This window comes from Oreochromis aureus, linkage group 11, assembly GCF_013358895.1.
Source record: "Oreochromis aureus strain Israel breed Guangdong linkage group 11, ZZ_aureus, whole genome shotgun sequence".
Lineage (NCBI taxonomy): Eukaryota > Metazoa > Chordata > Actinopteri > Cichliformes > Cichlidae > Oreochromis > Oreochromis aureus.
The window spans coordinates 10,852,020-10,873,675 of NC_052952.1; the positions used below are offsets into that span (position 1 = coordinate 10,852,020).

General features: G+C 42.2%; 1 protein-coding gene and 1 long non-coding RNA gene across 9 annotated transcripts; one reads left to right on the forward strand and one right to left on the reverse strand.

The window, feature by feature from the left end:
* The first annotated feature begins 450 nt into the window (after window positions 1-450).
* On the forward strand, window positions 451-19,903 carry LOC116322592 (protein SOGA3). 8 transcript variants are annotated; one of them, XM_039619441.1, is made up of 13 exons: window positions 451-971; window positions 1,213-1,437; window positions 1,580-1,738; window positions 2,385-2,456; window positions 2,812-3,131; window positions 3,358-3,517; window positions 3,799-3,868; window positions 4,084-4,630; window positions 4,737-4,866; window positions 5,230-5,305; window positions 8,034-8,201; window positions 10,472-10,510; window positions 10,641-12,471. In XM_039619441.1, exons 1-11 carry the CDS (start codon window positions 831-833, stop codon window positions 8,177-8,179), a joined length of 2,046 nt encoding a protein of 681 aa, XP_039475375.1. In that variant the 5' UTR covers window positions 451-830; the 3' UTR covers window positions 8,180-8,201; window positions 10,472-10,510; window positions 10,641-12,471. The 8 variants fall into 8 exon arrangements, with proteins under 8 accessions (XP_039475375.1, XP_039475374.1, XP_039475377.1 ...); XM_039619440.1 differs by lacking the exons at window positions 10,472-10,510; window positions 10,641-12,471 and adding an exon at window positions 12,478-12,613; XM_039619443.1 differs by lacking the exons at window positions 10,472-10,510; window positions 10,641-12,471 and having other exon boundaries at window positions 5,210-5,305; window positions 8,034-8,161.
* On the reverse strand, window positions 3,368-6,475 carry LOC120442615. The gene is made up of 5 exons (XR_005614822.1): window positions 6,367-6,475; window positions 5,783-5,891; window positions 4,704-4,871; window positions 4,435-4,599; window positions 3,368-3,472 (listed from the first exon to the last, which is right to left on the reverse strand). It is a non-coding gene; the product is annotated as an uncharacterized LOC120442615 (long non-coding RNA).
* Window positions 19,904-21,656: the final 1,753 nt, after the last annotated feature.

Below are 21,656 nucleotides of genomic sequence, written 5' to 3' on the forward strand. Positions count from 1 at the left end.
GCCTTGCCTATACACGGTGATCCGTGGTGCCTCCCGGTGAATCTCTGTCAGTTTTTCCAAATTTTATATATTTTTTTCCACAGGCTTTACTCCAAGAGGCAAACTATTTGATCGACCTGTAGAGCATCGTTCTCCAGCCTACATCCTCCCTATCCTTTATGTCTAAAAAGTCAATTGTCCCCCAGATACAAGGATACTGGTAAAGGGGATGGATGTTGTTGAGGATGAGCTGATCCTCTGACACCATGATGAACCCATCATCTGCCGACTCGCCGCGGCAGCCAGACAATAGCAGCCGGAAGCAGCAGCAGCAGCAGCGATCGTCGTCTCCGGCCGGGCTAAAAGACGCTGCTTCTAAAACTACGCAGAAGGGCAGCAACCCATCAAAGCCCATCACATCAAAACAGGGTGGAGGAGGAGGAGGGGGAGGGAGAAGTAGCCGAGGTCATTCTCCAGTGTCCACGGGCAGGGAGCGGCAGGCCGGAGGCGCTCCTGCCACCAGAGGCGCGGCTGCTGTCCAGCCTGCTGGTGCTGAAAACCCGACGCAGAGCAGGCCCGCGGCGGCCGCAGACAGAGGAGCCGTCCAACCAGCAGAAGACGCTTCCTCGCCCTCCAGAGCTGATCAAAACCGCGTTGTCTCCGACCAACCCTGCGCATCCAAATCCCCCAAACTGAGGAGCAAAAATCCGAGGGGAGGGGAGGCAACTAGCAGCAAAAAGAGCTCGAAAGGCACAGTGGGCTGCGGACCCGGCTTCTGGAAGGAGGGATGCTTGCAGTCCGAGCTAATACAGTTTCACTTAAATAAGAGTTTAGGGAAGAAAGGGTCAAAGATGCAGGCGAAATCAGCATCTCCGCCGGGCTCTGAGCCCGAGCTGTCCCCCGAGCGCGACAGTTCGCAGGTGGCTGCACAGCCAGACCAGAAACTACAGGAAGAGCTGGAGAGACTGGAGGATGAAAACGAGGATTTGAAGGTAATGCAATTCTACGCCAGGGCTTAAATTTGCTTAAATAATAGGCCATGGTTTTTCTATTCTTCTTTTTTTTTTCTTTTGGTGTGTTCAACAGTCGCACTTGTTGTATTTGCACGCTTACTGCATGATCACCGCTTCTGTAGTGTTCCTAAAAACTACGTATTTATGGTAGTGTCAAATTTACCGAACAGATGCTGGATTCGATTATTTCATCACGCATTTCATTTCCACGTTTTATTAGAATGAAATCGAGGAGATGCGGGCAGAGATGGATGAGATGCGGGACACCTTCTATGAAGAAGATGCCTGCCAGCTGCAGGACATGCGCAGAGAGCTGGAGAGAGCCAACAAGAACTGTCGGATTCTTCAGTACAGACTAAAGAAGGCTGAGAGAAAGAGGCTCAGGATCACAGAAAGTGGCCAAGTGGATGGCGAGCTGCTTAGAAGTCTGGAGCAAGACCTGAAAGTGAGTCTTTGGATGTATCATCATCATCATCATCATCATCGTCATCATCTAAATTAATGATCAAAACAATGACTGAACCTCCCTCCTCTTTTTATTTTCCTATATGCTTTTTTTCTTTATTCTGTCTTCACTCCTCTCCCAGGTGGCAAAGGATGTGTCTGTGCGCTTGCACCATGAGCTGGAAAATGTGGAGGAGAAGAGGACAAAGACAGAGGAGGAGAACGAGAAGCTTAGGCAGCAACTGATAGAGGTGGAGGTCACCAAACAGGCCCTGCAAAATGAAATGGAGAAGGCCAAAGAGGTGAGGGGCTGAAGGCAGTGTGTCTTCATTTGTTTGACTATCTGTGGCAGTTACACAATGCAAATTGTTACCTGAACCAAAAGTTATAAGATGCCATTTGAATATCACTGGAGAAAATGTGATGGTGAGGTTGAAGAGCAGGGTTTATCAGGCAGTAATTCTTAATATACTTTCAGAGTTTTTCCACAGTTTTCCAATGAATTTATGAGCTCCAGATTAAAATTAGCTAAAATCTAAATAAAATAATCCAAAACAAAAACAGAAAAACCCGCTTTGGGTACTCGGGGTTTATAGCAATATAACAGCCAGGTTCATTGTCAGTGCAGCAGCTCTACTACCCTGCAGTAATATTACATATTTAGGACAAAATATCTTTCTTATGATGTGATGTGTAAGAAATATTTATATTCACAAACCAGTTGTTTTTGGGTGTTTTTCTTCAAGGCTCTAAAATAACAACTGCACAGACAGCAGCGTGCTTTGAATTTGAATATCTTACCAGAAACATTCTGGAGGGCGAGTTTAAGCAGTCCTCTTTTTCCATTAGCGAGTGTTCAGTGTTCCATAAATCTGGATGATATCACTGCCCTCAGTAAGAAAACACCAAGCAGCCGCTGATGGTGATGTAACCACTGTTTCCCCGCAGCTCTCACTCAAAAGAAAAGGCAGTAAGGACGGGCAGAAAGCAGACAGAAAGACTCCACAGACCCCAACAGAGGTGAGTCAGCAATTTATGAGATTATAAAGGTATAACCTTTGGCTGATATGTTTAATAAGAGGTTATTTTTCCTGTGTAAATCTCCAAATGAAAAATAAATGTTATAGACTGGCTGGATAGTCATATTTTACAGTGAGTAAAAGTAACATGGAGAAACATCAAACCCGGATCTTTAAGCAGGCTACCAAAGTCATAAGAACACCAGGGAAGCTATATTACCACTGTATTGTCGCCGGTTTGTCTATGAGACTAAAATTCGGAGAACTTAAAGAACTGGGCAAAAGAGTTAAGACATACTTTATTTCTCAAAAGTTGGGAAGTTACTGAATGAAATAAATGTTCTACCTGTTCATAGGAAGAAAATGAAGATCTGAAATGCCAGCTAGCTTTCATCAAAGAGGAAGCCATTTTGATGAGGAAAAAGATGGCAAAGATTGACAAAGAGAAGGACCGACTTGAGCAGGAGCTCCAGAAGTACCGGTCCTTTTATGGGGATGTGGACAGCCCTCTGCCTAAAGGTGAGGCTGGGGGGCCTCCCACCACCCGTGAATCTGAGCTGAAGCTCCGTTTACGCCTCGTGGAGGAGGAAGCAAACATCTTGGGGCGAAAGATTGTGGAGCTCGAGGTGGAGAACAGGGGGCTGAAGGCTGAGCTGGATGACATGAGGGAGGACAGGTACTTGGCACTCATTCATGAGAATCCTGATGAGTCAACCAGCAGCTTAGTGGAATGAGATGATAGCTGTTATGAAAAGAAAAACTGGGGACTTGGGAATATTAAATATGTAAATTCTGACAAAGATAGTTATTGAAATTATTTCAAGTTTGAATATGTAGAAGCTGGAAGAGTAAAAGCACCCGACGTCCTCATTAACACTGCTTGTCTGCTCTTTACCCCCTAGTCTGGCAGCAGCTGGAGTGGATGGCTCTAGCAGTGGAGGTCAACAGAGCAGAGAGCAGGGCGAGGCTCTGTCAGAGCTCAGGCAGCAGCTTCAGCTGGTGGAAGACGAGGCCGAACTTCTCCGCAGGAATTTAGCAGATGTGGAAGAAGAGAACAAAAAGGTAGACAGTAAAAATATATATATATATTGTACAAAAAATTCTACAAAAAATTGAAACATTTCTGCAACATCAAAAACAAACATTTTTTTGCAGTAACTGCAAAAAATGTAAATATTAAAAAAATAAAAATGCTGACAGCTTTCTAACACCAATTTTCATGAAAATTGCAACAGACTAGATTATCAACATAAGATGGCAAGTGTTTCCTTGTTTTTCTTTTGGGTAAATGAGTCTGATTGATGCTAAACACACATCAGGATAACACTGAGTTTTCTCTTCAGGTGACAAGTGAGCTCAATAAACTTAAATACAAGGCTGGGTCCCACGAAGCTGGATCAAGACACGGAGGAGGTTTGTATGTTTTTTAATATTCTAAATGCCTGTCATTGATGTTGTAGCAGGAGTCAAGCAACTGCACTGCAAGTAAAGAGGCATCTCTTCTTTTTAAGCTTATTAAATCTGAACCAGGTGAAAAAAATGTGAAACAAAAAACTCCAGGAGCTGCACATTCAACCCTAATTTGAACTAATGTTCCATTTTCCATTGTTGCATTATTTCAACCCCAGGAGGAGCTGACCCTGCTAAAGTGGAGGCTCTCCAGGAGGAGCTGAAAGCAGCGCGTCTGCAGATCAACGAACTGAGTGGCAAAGTTATGCAGCTCCAGTATGAGAACCGCGTGTTGCTCTCCAACATGCAGCGCTACGACCTGGCCTCTCATCTGGGCATCCGTGGCAGCCCTCGCGACAGCGATGCAGAGAGTGACGGAGGGCGGGACGACGACACACCTTCAGCCTCGGCTTCCTCCCCCCGCCTCCTCCCGCCACATCGCAAACGCGAGGGCCCAATTGGAGGAGAGAGTGACTCAGACGAGGTGAGAAACATCCGCTGCCTCACCCCGACGCGCTCTCTTTACTCACCTGTAGATAGTCGTTTTTTATCCAGAAGCCTGAAGGACCGGCAGCAGATGATAGACATCCGCATCGAGGCGGAGAGGCTGGGTCGGACCATTGACAGGCTCATCGCTGACACCAGCACTATCATTTCTGAGGCCCGAGTATATGTCACCAATGGGGAGCTGTTTGCTAGGTTGGATGAGGATGAGGAAGGTGGCAGGTAATTGTTACATGAAAAAAACTATCACAGTTTTGTGTGATCACTACACTGTCGTAGTCTCCTCCAAATTTACCTGATTTTGAAGTCCAAACTTGTTCTTCCTCAGGATCAGAGAGCACGAGCTGCTGTATCGTATCAACGCACAGATGAAAGCCTTCAGGAAAGAGCTGCAGAGCTTCATAGACCGCCTGGATGTCCCCAAGCAGGACGACAAACAGGCAGAGGAGCCACTTTCTGTAAGCTGATAAAAACAAGAGTGACTGTCACATTTTTCCCTGCACTTTTCTTCTTCTAATGCTCATCATTCTTCTCTTCACTCCCATTTTTCCTTCAACTGTCATCGCTCCAGATGTTTCAGCCCATCATTTTGCTGATCCTCATTCTTGTTCTGTTTTCCTCACTGTCTTATGCCACCATTTTTAAATTGGTATTTCTTTTCACCCTGTTCTTTGTACTGTAGAGCACACTTTCTGCATCACATTATGTTTATTTTTTATTGCTTCCTTTTTTTTTTAACTTATTGATTTATTTCACTTTTTGTTATGTTGAGCACATTACGTAAGGTCACGCAAGGTACAGTTTTTTTTTCATTTTCCAAGTATGACCCACTCATCTGTTCAGCTGCTTTCAACATTCCCTGGAGACCACACACCTTGAAGCACAGTGGAGTTTTAGGTGAGTATGTCATTCAGTTTTCCTACTGTGAAAACCTGTGATAGAATTCCCTTCACAGGTCAATCTAGGTTTAAGATGAGCATATCTGATTCTTTGAATCAGAAAGAAAAGCTGTCTGAAAATACCTGTGAGGGGAAAAGTTTACCCCGAGCTGTGCATGTGCCTTATTTATGTGACTACAGGAATAAACACACATCTTTTATGAATACACTGTAAAGTCTGTGAAAATGCACATAGGCCTACACACACTCAAGCACCCTCCCACAATAACACTGACACTCATACTGTAGGACTACATCTCCTGCAAGTTTTTCTTCTTAGGCAGCTGTGCTGAGTCACCACCAAATGTCAGCCTAATGTACAACAAATCATGCACACAGTCACGGGAAGCATAACGGGAGCACTGTCATTTTATCTGCATTAGTGTTGCACTGAGAATATTACAAAATGCCTCTGGGTGAGTCTGCAGAAGCATACCGTTGGTGGATCTGTTTATCCAGCGGACCTGACCACCAGGACGGGGGCGGAACCGGTCCACTGCTTTCATCCCACCGGTGGGATGTTTTACGTCACATATTAGGGCCAGCTGTGGAGGGAGAGAGGAGGAGAGACGGAGAGGGAAAAGGGAGAGAGAGAAAAGGTTTTTTTTTATTCCCGTTAATGAAAGCATAAATTCAGCGGTAGCCTCTCGCTCTCCGATCTTTTTTAACTGAACCGCCGCATTCCAGTTACTTCAGCCTATTTTGCTGGCTGAAATGAAATGTGTATGTGTGGGGGGAATGAGGACATTCACTGCAACACTCGGGATTATCAGAGGAAAAACAGGTAAGAGCGCAGTGTTCGGTTAAGCTGCACGTGCTTCGTATTTTTTGCGCGTGAACATAGCATACTAACACAAACGCTATGTAGTGCATGTAAATGTAAGCCGTTACTGTTATTTCGCCTGCTAATTACAACGTTAATAATAAAAGCAGCACGAGTTAGCCCACTTTTTACATGCCTGAAGTTACAGACAAGCTATAGAGTCACAGTGGTAGCTCTGAGGATAAATACAAACACACCCTTCGTCGCTTTCCTCGTGATAGTCACCCCCTCGCATGCTAAGACAGCGGATGAGAAATGGCTAAGAGAGGAGAGATGGGCAGGCTTTGTTTACTGGGGTAAAGTTTCTTTTGGTAAGTTTCTTTTGCAGAAGTTGAAGATATCGTGTGCTAGTATTACGCTAACAAAAAAAGCTTTAAAAAAAGAAAGAAAGAAAAAATGTAAAGAGTGAAAATTAGCTGTTTTTAGCTAACAGTGAGGAGATTTGTTGCCATGGGTACAGCACAAGGTGGCACCTCTTGCGGCGTAATTAGAGGAGCCTGGTGTAGATTAGAGCATCTCTTTTACTCCTCAATACCCCTGCAGGCGCCGTTCAGCTATCTGGCTTTAAGGGTATAAACTCGTGGTTACAGGGGGTAAAAATACTCCGCAGCTCTTACATCAGTGCACTCCACAATATATTTTTGGGAGCTTCTCCCATTCGCCTCAGAGTGGTTACTGGGTGTCTTGTCATTGCTTGCTCTGGATTGTCGCCTACAACGTCTCTGTGTGTGGGGCAGAGACGCGGCACGGAGCTGAGCGTCCCGGGATTTATTTTTGTATTTTTATTTTTTTAAACATGTGAAATTAAAAACAGCGCAGGTTTAGGACACAGCAGAAAACCTGCACTTTAAGAGAGAGAGAAAATACCGTGGGGATTTGCTGCAGAATGAGGGCTTAACTTCTCCCCCGTGAAGATATGGAAGGGACTCGAGCGTCCTGCGTAAGCGCTGCTGTGACTGCTCACCCGAGCGCTGCTGTGTGGCCGACGTGGGATTTGATCGGGTTTGGATAACGTTTTCTGCCACTGGTCACCACTTGAAAAGCAGCTGGAGTTTACGAGAAAGCATGCCGAACTATTTGAAAAATGTTTCCTACTTATCCCATACGGAGAATCGATGGATCTACTTAAAGATTTGCTTTGTGATCGTCCTCTAAAAATCGATCCAGTCAGGTTATTGTTTTAATGTGTTCTTTTAATGCACTTGAGAAATGTGGAGCGCTTTTGTGAACGGCGCGGGGCTGCACAGTGGGGGCGGTGCTGGCGGGGGATACGTCCCTTCTCAGGGATGGGAGTTTGTCCCGTGCTCCAGGATGGAGAGGGCAGACAGAGGCAAGGGAAAAAATCGCAACCCGCTGAGGAGGATCTCTTCCCCACCCACCGTCTTCAGTCAGATCTACGACACGCAACTCGGTGCTTCCCCCGCAGGTGCAGAGGGTGGAGCGGGGTCCCAGCTTGAGATTCACAGGGGGCAAATGTGGCCAGGTCCAGAACCCCAGCAGCAGCAACAGCAGCGGGAAGCCCAGCATACACGGCTAAAAAAGAAATTTGAGGATCTGAAAAAGCGACACGTACATGACAAAGAAGAATGGATGCGACAGAAGGAGTCATTGTTGAGAGAAGTGGCTGACATTCAAGTAATTGAGAACATTACCACTCCTCTGTCAGCTATACTAAAACACGAATATTTTGTCAGTAGCACACAACTATAAATTGGTGTACTTAATGTTTAATGTTCTTAGATTATTCTTTGGAGTGAAATTGAATGTTTAATCTTCTGTTTGTGTAACCAGCTGTCTATTATCAAACATCCATTCTCTTCTGAGTTCTTCTGTGATTGTAAAAAAAAAAAATGGTTTCCTGCAGGGAGGGGAGAACAGGAGGATTCTGTTGGACCTGAAGACGGTTTTAGAAGAAGTGCAGGTGGAGGTGAAGAGAGAAGAAGAGAAGAGAACCGAGCTCCAGTTGCAGTATACCAGAGACAGATGTGCATGGGAGCTGGAGAAAGCTGAACTTAAATGCAGGATTGCACAGGTAAGTGAGGGATGATGGTGACTTTATTTTTAGTATATATGTACACACACAGACACATCTTATTTTAATAATTGCATATTTTCTTGTGTTTGTGCATGGCTGGCATTCATTGTGGTGTAAATTGGACTTGCTGCCAATATGGCAGGGTGATAAGTGACAGTGGCTTCTATCCAACTCAAGCCTCAGCTCAGACAAAAGATTTGCATGGAGGAGACAAACTTAGTTTTCTCACCGAGCCAGAAACCAACACCAAACTTGGCTTTCAACTGCTGGCTCTGGGAAAATGAAACATTAGCCTGTTTTGGCAATGGATAGCTATTGTTAAATGTGGTGAAAAAGGACAGAAACTACTTGAAGTTAAGTTTGCATACCAGTGCCATGCTGTGTTGGGCACTGTATGGATCACTTGAATGACCATTCACAGCTATTCTTCAAAGCAGTGTGGCTTTAGGGATTTAGCATTTTTTTTCTGGTTATATCAGAAGATGGATTTATTTAGCCGCTTTAATGCCTAAACCTTATGAGACTTGTTCTTCCTTTATAGATCAAAAGAAAGAATGAAAACGTTTCATGCTGTGAACTCTGTTAATATTAAGACTTCACTGCACGCTGACTGCTTTGCATGTCTCTTTGCTCGTTAGATCTGTAGTTTCTCTGTGATGTTGTGATGACAGCAGCTTTATCTGCTAGTTGAGCCCCATATCATTCCTATCACAGACTTTAAACTGATTGATCTCCTTCTGAGTAAAGTCATGAAGCTCCTAAATTCTATAACATGGTGATAGAAATTAAGGGGTTGCTGCAATGATACTGCTGAGAAGTCTGACAAAACCACTCATGATGTAATAACACTAGAATTAAACTAAGTTTCAGGGATTTGTCAGATCACACACATATGGTTTAACTACCATAATGTAGTTTTTCTGTATGTGAGTAGAGAGCAGACTGTGACTTCTCAGCTCTTCTCTTTGTCCCCCAGGGCCTTTTCACAGTGTGGTTGAAAAATAGCCAAATAAAAACGGACATTTACTGTTCTGCTTTGTGTCCGTAAAGCTCAGTGAACCAGTGTGAGAAAGACAATTCAGTTTCTGCAGAGCATACCATGATACCAGAGAAACACACACACACTGATGTTTTCACCAAGATGCTGTAAATGTACTTATCTGTATTAGAGACAGTTACCTGCCACCTGAGAGCTTTTTTTTGGCACAGGTGTCTGTCAGTGTCTGTCCTTGGTAAATGTTTGCAAAGGCCTCATAGTAGTTTGTGTCATAGTGTTTTGTGTTTGTGTCAAATGAGAGTATTTAGAATGTTGCCTCTCATGCACACTCACAGTTTTCTGTATGGATTGCACAAACAGACAAAAGTGAAATGTGACATGCTGAGTAAGATTTACTCCATTGTAGTTGTTTGTGTTGATGCCACATCCTGCCACAGTTTATGCTTTTGGGCACATGTTTACCAAGAGTAAAAATAAGGCTGCCGTTAAAGATCCAAATCCAAACTATTTACAGCAGAGAACTCTACTAACTGACTTGCAGACTTCTAATTACCTTGCATATCATATGAGGGGGGGGGTTAGAAAAATACAGGATTTAAGCCTGGAGTCTATTGTTTATTTCACTCTTTTCACTTCTATGTGGACTACTGAACTAAACAAATGTTAGTTGTCTGTGAAACACCTCACAAAGGTTGACAAGAATGAATGCAAATCAATGAGTGGAGGTCAGCCGAGCAAGTTGGGTGTAGCTTCATTTCACTTTGAAGTGATATGTGAACTATTTCAGTGTGGGTGACAAACTCCTCTGTCATTTTCAACATGTTGGTTTCACTGTGCCAGAAGCAGAAGTATCAGTTTTTTAGTGAGACAAAGCAAACACATGGTGTACTAAAGGGCAAGAAATCGCGAGGGCGCTTTGAATGTGACCTTTGATCACGTTGATGACAATCTATAATAGTAATGGAATGAAGAATATTTATACATGTAAACTCTGTGCATATATGTTTTAAAAACTGCCGTTAAATGCATTCGACTGAGTCATAACGTTAAAGTGGCATCAACTGAGCTCTTTAGTACAGTATGCTGCTAGCTGAACAGCTAGATGCTGTTTATTTATTAGTGCAGTTTAAGGAGACATTTTGAAAGCAGTATCAGACTTTAATTTATTCTCTTTTGGTCGTTTTATAGGTGGTGAATCATAAAGAAGCTGCAAGATTTAGCCATATGAGTAGTTTTTTTTAAAGTTTGTCTTCACTGATATGTTTTCTAGATTAATTGCTGTACCAGAGATTATGGGCTCCAAGCCAAAGTGAGTCAAACAAAGGGCTGCAGTATTTTATCAGCAGTTGTATGTTTGTGCTCATATATTCATATATTAAAGGCACATAATTTTCTTTGGTGGGCTTTTGTATTTTGTAACTGCTATATGTTGTTTCCAGATACCAAAGAAGCATCCAGGGTCCCAGGCAGAGGTCTTAGCCCAGATATTTCCAGGCATATTTCCCTGCATGCCACTGATTTATGAATGCTGCTGGCAGCTAGGAGACATCTCATTCTGCTTTAGCAGCCAACGCTCCCTTCTCCCTTTACCCCAGCTCCCCGCCTCCCCTTGGAATGTAACATTGTACAAGCTGTGTGTTCGCTATTTATAGTGGGTCACCCTGGTGACACAGTTACCTTTATATACCCTGTGTGCCATACAGTGACTGTCAGGGTGGCCAAGAGTAGTTGGAGGTTGTGTATCAAAACTGAATTTAAGGATGTGAATGAGTGTGTTTCCTTGTGCTGGAAGAAATGCTGGTAATCTGCGTCTCTGTTTACGTGTTCCTGTGGTTTTTCCTTTATAAGACAGTTTGACTTCCTTTGTCAATCATTGAAAACTTTGCTTGGCTCTTTATTGTGACTCCAAGCATGTTATTTTTGTATTTTCACTACTTGTTTACATTTAGATGTTTAAATAGAGTGTGGACAGCACCCATCATCACCCATCTCTAATTGTGGAGAACTTTGAAAAGAGCTACAGGCAGATTGTGTTGACTTGTTTTCCTACTCCATAATTTGTTGACCCCAGGCCACAGGCAAAAATAACACCATGACCGAGGTTTTTGGTTTGTGTCTGCGGATGGACACTGAAATAACGCATTTGTGCAAGCTTATGCATTCTCTCCCTCTTTCTAACAAACACTACATACAAACTCACACACGCACATGCACACACACCCAGGCACACTAATATATGCACAGGCGTTGTCCTGGGCTCTTTCCAGCACCAAAGCCATTTTTTTTTTTTTTTTTTTTTTACTAGCAACAAAAATGCACATTTGCCACGGAATGCACAGATCTGTGTACTGAAACACTCCCCTATCCTTAGTTCTGTTAAAAAGCACATTCTCTACATCAGATGGGTTTTCCCCAACACTGCTATATTAAACTGCGAGGCCATCAGTGCTCCAGTGTTTGTTATTTTCAGGCTAAGTCAGTTTTAAGGATGTCTCTTTCTCTCTCTCTATCCTTTTCTCTTACAGTTCATAGTTTTGCAAGATTTCTTTTCATTCTCAGTAATTCGATAACATACTTTCAGTGTCCATGTTTGGCTGTTCAAAAGGGAAAATCCCAGGGGAAATGCCCATCCTATCTTACTTAAAAAGGACCTTGATTTAATTAAAACAGAAAATTCTATTTGAATCCAAAAAGATTGGCATTTTAGTAATGTTTTCAATGCTATTTGCATTGAAAGGAATCATGGTTGTAGCCTTATTTGTGTTAAAAAAACATCTTAACACAAATAACTGGATTACCAGACTGTCATTTGACTGAGGTCACATCTGCTGACATATTTTCCAGTGTGTGAAAATGCCATATCCTGCACTGTATCCTGTGTTCGTTAAGTACCATAGAAAAGAAAGTTGAACCCTGAACCTATGAACCTGTGTGTGGGTTCTTACAGGATATTTTCAGTATTCAGTTTTTTGCCTTTCTCCCTCTTCCTACTTGTGAACCCACTCACACTTATCCCCATGGTGTATTATTCCCCCACTTCCTCCACCTTCTCTTCCTGCCCCTCCTTCATTCTCTTAATTCCACATTTAACATTTTCTCCTACTCCTGCCTTGAATGTCTTGTCATCTGGCTTTCATCCTCTGGTTCTCCAATTGCAATTTATCCTTTATCACGACTGTTTTCTACAATGTCTCTCCCACTCTTTTTCTTTCAATCTCCCTGCTAACTTTTTTCTCCTCCTCTGCAAACTGTGCACTCCCTGTCTGGTTCTTTCAGTTGGAGGCTAGAGAGGCTGCTGGATTGGTACGTGGAGGGGTCCAGTCAGCAGCAGGACCTGGCTCTTCAGCTTCACGGTGCACTCGAGAACAGCACGGTGAGACATCGACGACCCGCAGGGAGAGGGAAGAGCAGCAGAGGATCCTGGCAGATACATATTCTACGGCCATGGACCTGCGCAGCCGCCTGGAGCACAGTGAGAGGGACTGGTTGAGAGAGAAAGCTGAGCTGCTGGAAAGGTTTGACGTGGAGAGAAGGGAGTGGGAGAGCCAGCTGAAGGATATGCAGAAGAAAATAGAAGAGGTAAGATGTTCTGAGTGTGAGAGTATGTCCACATTTCATTGGATTTGTGGTTAAAGGTGAAAGTTGTCTTTATAGTCACAGTCAGGGCAATTTTGTTTTGCAGCAAGTTTATATAACAGTAAACAACAACAAAAGCTTATCACATAAAAAGTAAAACATCACACCAAGTATGCAAAAATTACAAACGTTGTACAGTAGTTGTTGAGTAGTAGTTAACTTAGCCACTTTTAATTGTCCATCCATAACAGGAAATTATATGATGTATGGCTTCATATAGCTGCTACAGTGTGTAACACTTCCCTCCTTCACATCCTGTTCACCATCAACTGTGTGAAAACATCCTCCCTGATCATTACAACGGAGTTTGAGGAAAGAAAGGCATTGGAGGAATTAAAGCGCTCTGCTAGTCCTCTGGACTCTGAGACAGGCGAGAGGCAGTGATTAGGACTGTCAGTGACCTGGAGTGCTGCAGTAATGAACTCCTCCATATGTAAACATCTATGTTAGACAAGTCTGCAGCAGTCAGAAAAATGACTGGTTTCTTATTTCTATTTGGATAATAGAGTGTGCTGATATGGTGCAATTGGTCCAAACTTGGTGTGAAGTTATTCACACTTTTCTAAAGTGCAAATTGACTAATTGAACACAAGTTTAGGAAATCCTTGATCTTTAATGTTTAGAAGTATACCTGTTTATGTGAGAACAGCAGAAAAGGTCATTGGTGCCTCACTTCTAACACTATTGGACATCTACAACAAGCACTGCATCTGCAGAAGTCTGGGCATTGCAAATGATCCCACTCATCTTTTGTGCAGTCTGTTTTCACTTATGCAGTCAGGGAAAAAGGTACAGGAGCATTTGCTCAAGGGTCACGCTCCTGTTAAACAGTTTGCGCCCCTACATCAATCAGGCTGCTGAATTAGAACAACAGAAATTACTTTAAATCTTTGCTCTCTGACCTATACCAGTTTACTAGCTGTTTATCATCCTGCTATTTTGCAATATACACATTTTTTATTTTTAAGTTTTTTTAAAATGTTGTTTTGTTTTTATGTAGTTACATAAAGTTTAGAAATTAAACAAGTGGATTGAAATCTGACATGCCCAGAAAAACAGATTAGTGTTTTTTATACCCAAGTAGTTGGACAGAGAGCAAAAGCACTGGAACAATTTGCTATGAAAAGAACATGTGGCTCTAATTTGCCCCCTTGAGACCAGAAAATTAGAGAGGAAAACAACAGAGGAATAAAGAAGGCTAAAGCGCAGTAGTCCCATCTAGACATTGCATGATGAGAAGGGAGCCTAGTCGGCATGAATTGCTTACTATTTTAAGATTTCCATGGTAGGAGGCCAAAGGTTATCCAATGTTATTTGAGAGAAGTCTTTGAATGTTATTTTCTTTAGTCTGCTGTGGTCTAAAAATGTTCATTAGCTGTCTTGCCTGACTTCTCATCATTTAACATGAAGTTATTATTATGCATAAGCAGTGGACTCAGAATTTTACTGTATAATCATATGGTGCCATTTATAGTCTTCGCACTGCTTGAGCCTTTCATTATCTGTTATATTTAATCTCATCCTAAGGTTGAGGTTGGGCTATGCTGTAACACACTAGTCTGTTAAAAGATGCATGTCATTAAATTAATAATATCAGTGGATAAAAAAAAATCTTACTACAGATATTATTTTTCAAAAATATTTTCATTCTAAATAAAATATTTGCCTATTTTAATAACAATATTGCATTTCCTTCATTATTAGAAACCTGTTAACAAAGTCTGTCAACATAGCTGTGCAAATTCTGACCTCTGTTTCCTCTTCTCATGTCTAGCTGTACTGTGAGGTGAGAACCAAGCGAGCAGGGGCTGGACTGGACAGTGGCAGACAGGATGCCGCCAGTGATGCTGTGCATAGACTCAGCATCCGCTCCACCAGCACAGGGTCGAGTCTTCTCAGCGATAACTCCCACTCGGAGCCACTCAGCAGCAGCAGTCAGTCAGAGCCAAACAGACATCCATCTTTACCTGGACTTTATCACAACAGAAGCATCAGTGTTGATGGTGGTTGCAGTAACAAAGACAGTCACCACTCCACCTGTTTCCAGAAAGACAGTCTGTGTGATTTTATAGTTGGTAATGAGTTCGCTCGGCGCCAGTATTCACAACCTAAGCTTGTGGATGTATTGAAATCTGCAGGGACTTGGCAGCAAAGCTCAGTCACTGATAATAAGGAAGATGTGGATACAGCAGCGCTGGATGCTGATTATCACGGAGCCCCAGAATGTGGAGTAAAAAAGGAAAATGTTTGTAAAGGCAATGAGGAAAGAGACCCGAGCGACGGCAGTGACAAGAAGACGAATACGATTGCTCTTAATGCTGTGAGGGTTTTTATCTATTTTTTAAATTTGCTATTAACTTTAACACTAGATATATTACATTATATTTGTCACTGGTGATGTTAACAGTGTACCCGTACTCTGGCCTGTACCTGTATTTTAGTTATCACTTGGTGACCTTTTGCAGATAATCCTCTTTATGTGCCATACCACCAGCTCTAGGTTTTAGTGATAAAATACTCTGGCATTACACAATATTCATCTTGTCTCATTGTCTTTCTTTCTGCAACGTTTGTCTGTTTCAGGCTCTCAAAGAGATTGCTCGTGTAAGTGAGGAGCTTTGTAGTTACCAGGATGAGATCAGAAAGAAGAACGGAGATAAGAGGTAAAGCCCTGTTTTTATGTTAACTCTCTGGCACCAGCATAGGAGTAGGATAATCTGTGTCTGCTGAAGCTCACCATGTACATAGTGTCAATGCCATGTTTGTTTTATTGCAAAGTGTACATACATTACATTTCTCTTCAAACTTCGGATGTAAATTGTCTAGATTGATTTTGTAGAAAGATACTGGACTCAGTTTACACTTTATTTGCTTTCAGGAATCGATCTGAATCTCTGTGCCTATCTCAGGAAAGTGACATACTCTTTGACCATAATGAAACGCGCCTAGATGTTGATGAAGCTCCTTGTGACCTCAGCCAGATCTACGATGATCTCCTGGCCTTGGAGAGGGAAAATTGGATCACTTTGTCTCCAGGTAACACCTGGCAAGTGAAAAGAGGGCTGAGTGAATCCTGGACAACAAAGAACAGTGATCCAGATGGCTACACAAACACACAGACAAGCCATGGAGTGCACTCTGAAATGGATACAGCAGCCCCACCCATCCCTCCTCGGACCTCCTCCTGGAATCTGAGCACTCCCATCCATCCGGACACAGAACTGCACATCCCAGAATCTCCAATATCAACTGTGAAGAAGTGCCATAGTCCCTGCGCTTTAGTGGACAGAAAGTGTAGCAGCCCATCCATTGTCAGGAAGTTTGGGGCTATGCTACAAGAAAATGAAGGAAAAGTTTTTGTAGATGGTGTGGTAGCATCGTGCTCTGTGCCTGCTAACTCTAACTGTAATATGGCCTGTTGCCATAACCGCTGGTCCTGTGATACAAGCAAGATCACTAACAGTAAGTTGTCCACATATGGATCTGTGCAGAAAAGCTTCTCTGAAGTCAACATACGGACTGCCAGGAAAGATCTGTGTTCAGATTACGGTCCAGGTGTTGGAAATTTAAAAGGTGCTGAGGCACAAACACCTCAAACTGTCAGAGAATTACCTGTAGAGTTGCTCCTGTCCTCACCTGTCAGCCCCAACCTTCAGGGATCCAGAAGAAACATTATGCTGGAACAAAAAACAGCTGAGTTCAACCGAACTTTATTTCAGGCAGAGATGGGCCGTGGGGTAGATGGAGAAGACAGTTTTAGTGCAACGAATACCAGCTCAGTGGGTTTCCAGCCGGTCCATACAGAATCTGAGGTTTTACCTTCCAAAGAGACTAAGTTTGAGCCACATTTTACTGATGCAACCACTAGCATCATGGGTGTGCATCCTGAAGCAACTGTCTCAGAGTCTGCAATACAGAACCCTGAGGTCCAACCAAGGTCAGTAAGATGCACCACTAAACCAGAGGAGGCTATTATAAAGCAAGAACCTCCTTCTGTACTTTCAACTGTTCCACCACAGGCTGTTCTTAGGGAAGCACCAGTACCCTCTCATAATCCTGCACACCATTGTGAGGTCAAGCACAAAGTTCGAACAGCAAGCAGTCCTTCGAAGAAAACACAACACAGAGGAGCAACAGAGGGTCTTTTTTCTGAACCGGTCTTGCCTGCAAGTACTCAGCCAGCTCAGCCTGTGGATGATTCCAGCTCTAAGAAAGAGAATCCCTATGGAGCAAAGACTCAGCCAGTCAGAGCTGCTGTTTCACTCCAGCAGCTGTCTGCTGAGAACAAACAAAGACAGACGGCAGCGCCAAGACATGTTTCTGGGTCTTCCTGCCAGTCTGACTCCTCCAGACCTGGGCCTCGAATAATGAATGACCATCCGTGGAAACCCCTCACTCTTGCTGCATACCCGAGGCCTGAGGGATCCAGGTCCAACTATGGAGCAGTGGAAAGAATTCTGAAAAATTATGAAAGTGCAGCTCGGGCACAACAGAACCAACAGAACGAGATGCATTCTAACTCTAACCCATTCTTCAGTGCTGCACAGGAGAAGAACGCCACAGAACTGGACATGCTGAATGTGAACCCTCTGCCTTTACCTCTTACTTTGAGACACACACAGAGTGCACACAACTTACAGACACACGCCAGTCATGCACAGCTAAGCAGCCACAGTGCCAGTGGTGTGAAAGAGATACAGCTTGTAATACAGGTGGGTGGAGCTTGACAGAATTATGCATGCTTGTATTAATGGAAATGCTTTTTTCATTCAGCAGATCTTCACATTGAAGATGTTAATATAAAGAAAGTTCACTTGAAGAAAGTCTGCAACTCTGTGTTTAAGTTTGAACAAAATCTATTTAAGTAATACTATAGTTTTGGGGCCAGTTATACCAATGGACCAGGAAGTTGTACATTTTGTTCTGTTCCATTATGAAACACTAGGCAATTACCCTTGACTGAGGACAGCTCCAGTGGGAATGTTGTTTATTTCTGGTATGTGCTAAGAGACAGAGGCAGGCCAAAGTCTCCATTATAATCTGGGCATCTGGGCCATTCCATTGCTTAAAGGCTCTTAACAAAAGGAACTGGCAGTGTGGTATATAAAGTTTAAAAAAGGGAGGTCTGTTCACCCTCACTGGCTTGTCTTTCATCTTTCAATGGTTCTATAGTGGAAGTGTTTTTCTGGCCTTTGTGTTGAAATTACAGAAGTATCTGCAAGAAACCAGCTGACTAAATGCCCTTGGCAGATTGCAGAGTGGAGTGAGCTGAAGTGATTATGCTTCTTTCAAGTCATGCAAATGTTTAAGAAATTGTGCAAGTAATTATCAGCCAGTTTTATTTGACCTCGTGAAAAGAACGTAATTGGAGGCACAACTGAGGAGCACTACCCAAGATGATTCTGAAGTGCTTTTAAATCGGTTCAACTGCAGCATATGTAAGATATTCAGTTTCACTTTCCCCTCGACCACCATGTGTGACTTTTTCACATAAGAATCCTTTATTTTAGTGTTCCTGTTTGAAATGTGCCTGTTGTTTTCCCTAGGGTCAAGAAGACAACTAATGGAACACATGACAGAATGTAAAGTATCTAAGTGTGTGAATTTGATTGAAGACAGGACGGTGTGATGATCCTAAATGTTAATTCATTTTTTTCCTCTCAGGAAAATGAAGAGCCTTCTGTCTTTTCTTCCTCCTCCCACAAGAGCTTTTCAAGACCTGCCCGCCCAGCCAACCGTCGTCTCCCCTCACGATGGGCCAGCCGCTCCCCCACTTCGTCCTCTTCCACCTCGTCCTCTCCCTCTACCACTCCTGTTGTGCCTCCATCCATTCCCCTTCAGAAGCTCTCCTCCTCCTTTACATACTCACATGCCTTTCACATTGAGACTATCATCATTTGATCTTCACTGTGTGACCGAACCAACCAGAAGCCTTGAATAATAACCTCTGAATTTTGAACCTTTGCTTTTTACTGTTGTATATAAAAATCCAGACTGCCTCTTAGTTTCTACAGACTAAGAAGTGCTTTAGTTTTGAGTTCATCAGCGAACTCTTAGAATGTATGGTATCCAGTGGAGCCTAATTGACCAAGAAAGGTAAGAAGTGTCTGAAGCAGCTTCAGTAATTCAACAGTACGCTCTGATTAATCTGCTAGGAATCATACCTTGAATCCGACGCTGAATACATCACCTTCCAAGGAATGACACAGCCGGCGTGTCAGTTATTTATGTCAACCATCTGAAAGGATAATCTCTGCTCAGGTCTGGATTCTAGCTTTGACTAGTGTAGCCTTGCTAATCCATCAACAACAGACACTTCACTTCTCACTCTGATATATAAACTGTATTTACACATTGAAAGTGATGCTGATAAAGTGGTTAAACCAAGTAAAATCCAAAATAATGTATTTACAATGTACTTTATTTTGTATTTTGCGTGCATCGTGTTTATGTGCTTTTTTTGCACAAAGTGTGATATTACATATACAACATGTAGCATCATGTTGACTTCAGAGATAAAGATGGTGGATTTTCTTTTAGCATTACTTTCTCCCAAACAAAGCAGTGTCAGTTTTCTGCCTTCTTGATCACTATCTTCAGTACATGCCTGGACTGTACCTTGCCTGTGACTAAAACACATTGCTTTACACTTATTTGTGGTTTAAATTTTTCTTTACTAAGCAAAAAGAACATTTACTTGATATCAACAGGTTAAATGTGAGGTTTTTTTTATAACTTTGTACCAAAGGCTGATCTATTCAACATTTCCTTTTTTTTAATTAAATGCATTGTTTGTAATTACATTTTTTTTTGTCCATCCACTTCTGATGTTTTCTAGAGTTTCTGTCAAAACTAATTCTTGAGCTCCTGCTTAATTGCATAACATCGCTAACAATGCATATGAAAGACATAGAACAGCCTTTTTCTCTACTTTTCCTAATTCTGAATGGTCACATATCAGGACATTACTCAGCTGAGTAGTACAGTATTTTTGAGTCAAAGTCGTAAATCATGAAAGTGATGCCTTTGCTGTTCATTTTGTGTAATAAACATAAGGACTTGGTGATTTTGCTTCTCTTTTCACATGACATGTCAGAGTCTTTGTAATATACCTGTAATATATCTAGGATATGCTATATGTGCTTTTGTCATGCTCTGTTTGTTAGCGACGTCCCTCAAAATTGTTGACAGCTTAAACCGTATTGTGAAAGCAACAGACCAACATAACACAATATTAGAGGCGTGTTGTTATACAGTAGAATAGAAAAAATAATAAATTTACTAGTCCCATAACTAAACCCTTTTATTTGACCTATTTAATATGATAACTATGTATAAGCAATGCCTTATAACAACAGTTGCCTTGTGGCACTATATGCTGCAAATTAAAGACTCCACAATATTAGAGAGAAAAACCCAACAATCACAAAATCCCCTGTGAGTAAACACATGGCGATGGCAGGGAGGAACAAGCCCCTTTTAACAGGGGGTTCTTCTTCATCTTCCCCTGAGTCTGACATAACCAGAGTCAGGAAAGGGTGGGCATTTGTGGTTGACAGGGGTGGTGAGGGTAAAAAGAAGAGAAAAAAGATCATAGGTAGATAAGGTCAAAACACAAACTACAGGAGAGGGCATACATTGAATAATTTATTTCTCAAAAATCAACCCATGCCTGATTCCCAGGTTGCGTGTGTCTTCAAACCTTATCCTTGCACTATGAGCAATAATTTAGTACATTTTGGACATTGGTCAGACTTTGCGCATAAATATTTATGTGAGAGAAACCAAGTCACAGTTGTACATGACGTTTCAGCTCACAGAGATGAAGCACCAGAATCAAACGACTGTCTGGCTCCAGTTGCTTCGATCTTGCCAGCCAAGATCTTTGGTAACACTGTGATCTCTTCCTGTGAGTGCAGAGCAACGTGACATCAGGAACTGTCTGTCTGACACTAGACACTATAGTGTCAATGTGTAAGCACTTCTGTTCCCACCTTTTCTTTTTGCAGTTTTCTTTCACATTCCTTTTTGTAAATATGTTTCCATCAGATGAAGTAAATGTGCATTTTTGTGTTTATTTTTTACTTGCCTAAACACAAAAACATGAAAAGTACCATGCTATTTATGAATATCAAGGCTCTGTTTGGTAAATACATTAGTTATGCAACTTCACACACACTCACACAGCCCTCACCCTGAAACTTTGCACTCTAGGCTGACTGAAATAACAGGTGCGACAATGTTGTGGTGCCAGAAATCCTACCAGGGGCTGATATAAATATAAATATTGTAATTCTCTTCTGACCTGCCCAGTCTAGGACCATATTGGCTGTACAACCCTGTTTTACTATGTCAAGGTTGGGCAAGAGTGCAAACTTGTGCTATCCTGTAGTCAGATCTGGAGGTTTCCAGATGCTTAAACCATTATATAACTAGTGCTCTTTATCCTGTTGCTGATTAAAATAACACTGAGGGAAAGAATTTAGAGAACAATCTGTATTTCATCAAGGAGGCAAAGAATGGTAACACTTAAAACTACCGTCACCAAGTGTTGACACAGGAGCTGTAAGAGTCTACTGGTTATTCTTGTAATAGTTAATGGAAAATAATTATTGTCTTTAGCAAGCCTTTATGTCATTAGTGAAAGATCAGAAAGATAAATATCAGAATTTCAATACTGGAGCAATAGCTTTTCCCCACAATTTATTAAGTCACTTAATTGTTTAAGTATAACAGTTTTTGTAGTTGTGCCTCTATACACCAACCCAGTGAATTTCGAATTAAACAATGATTATGTGATTGAAGTGTAGACTTTCAGC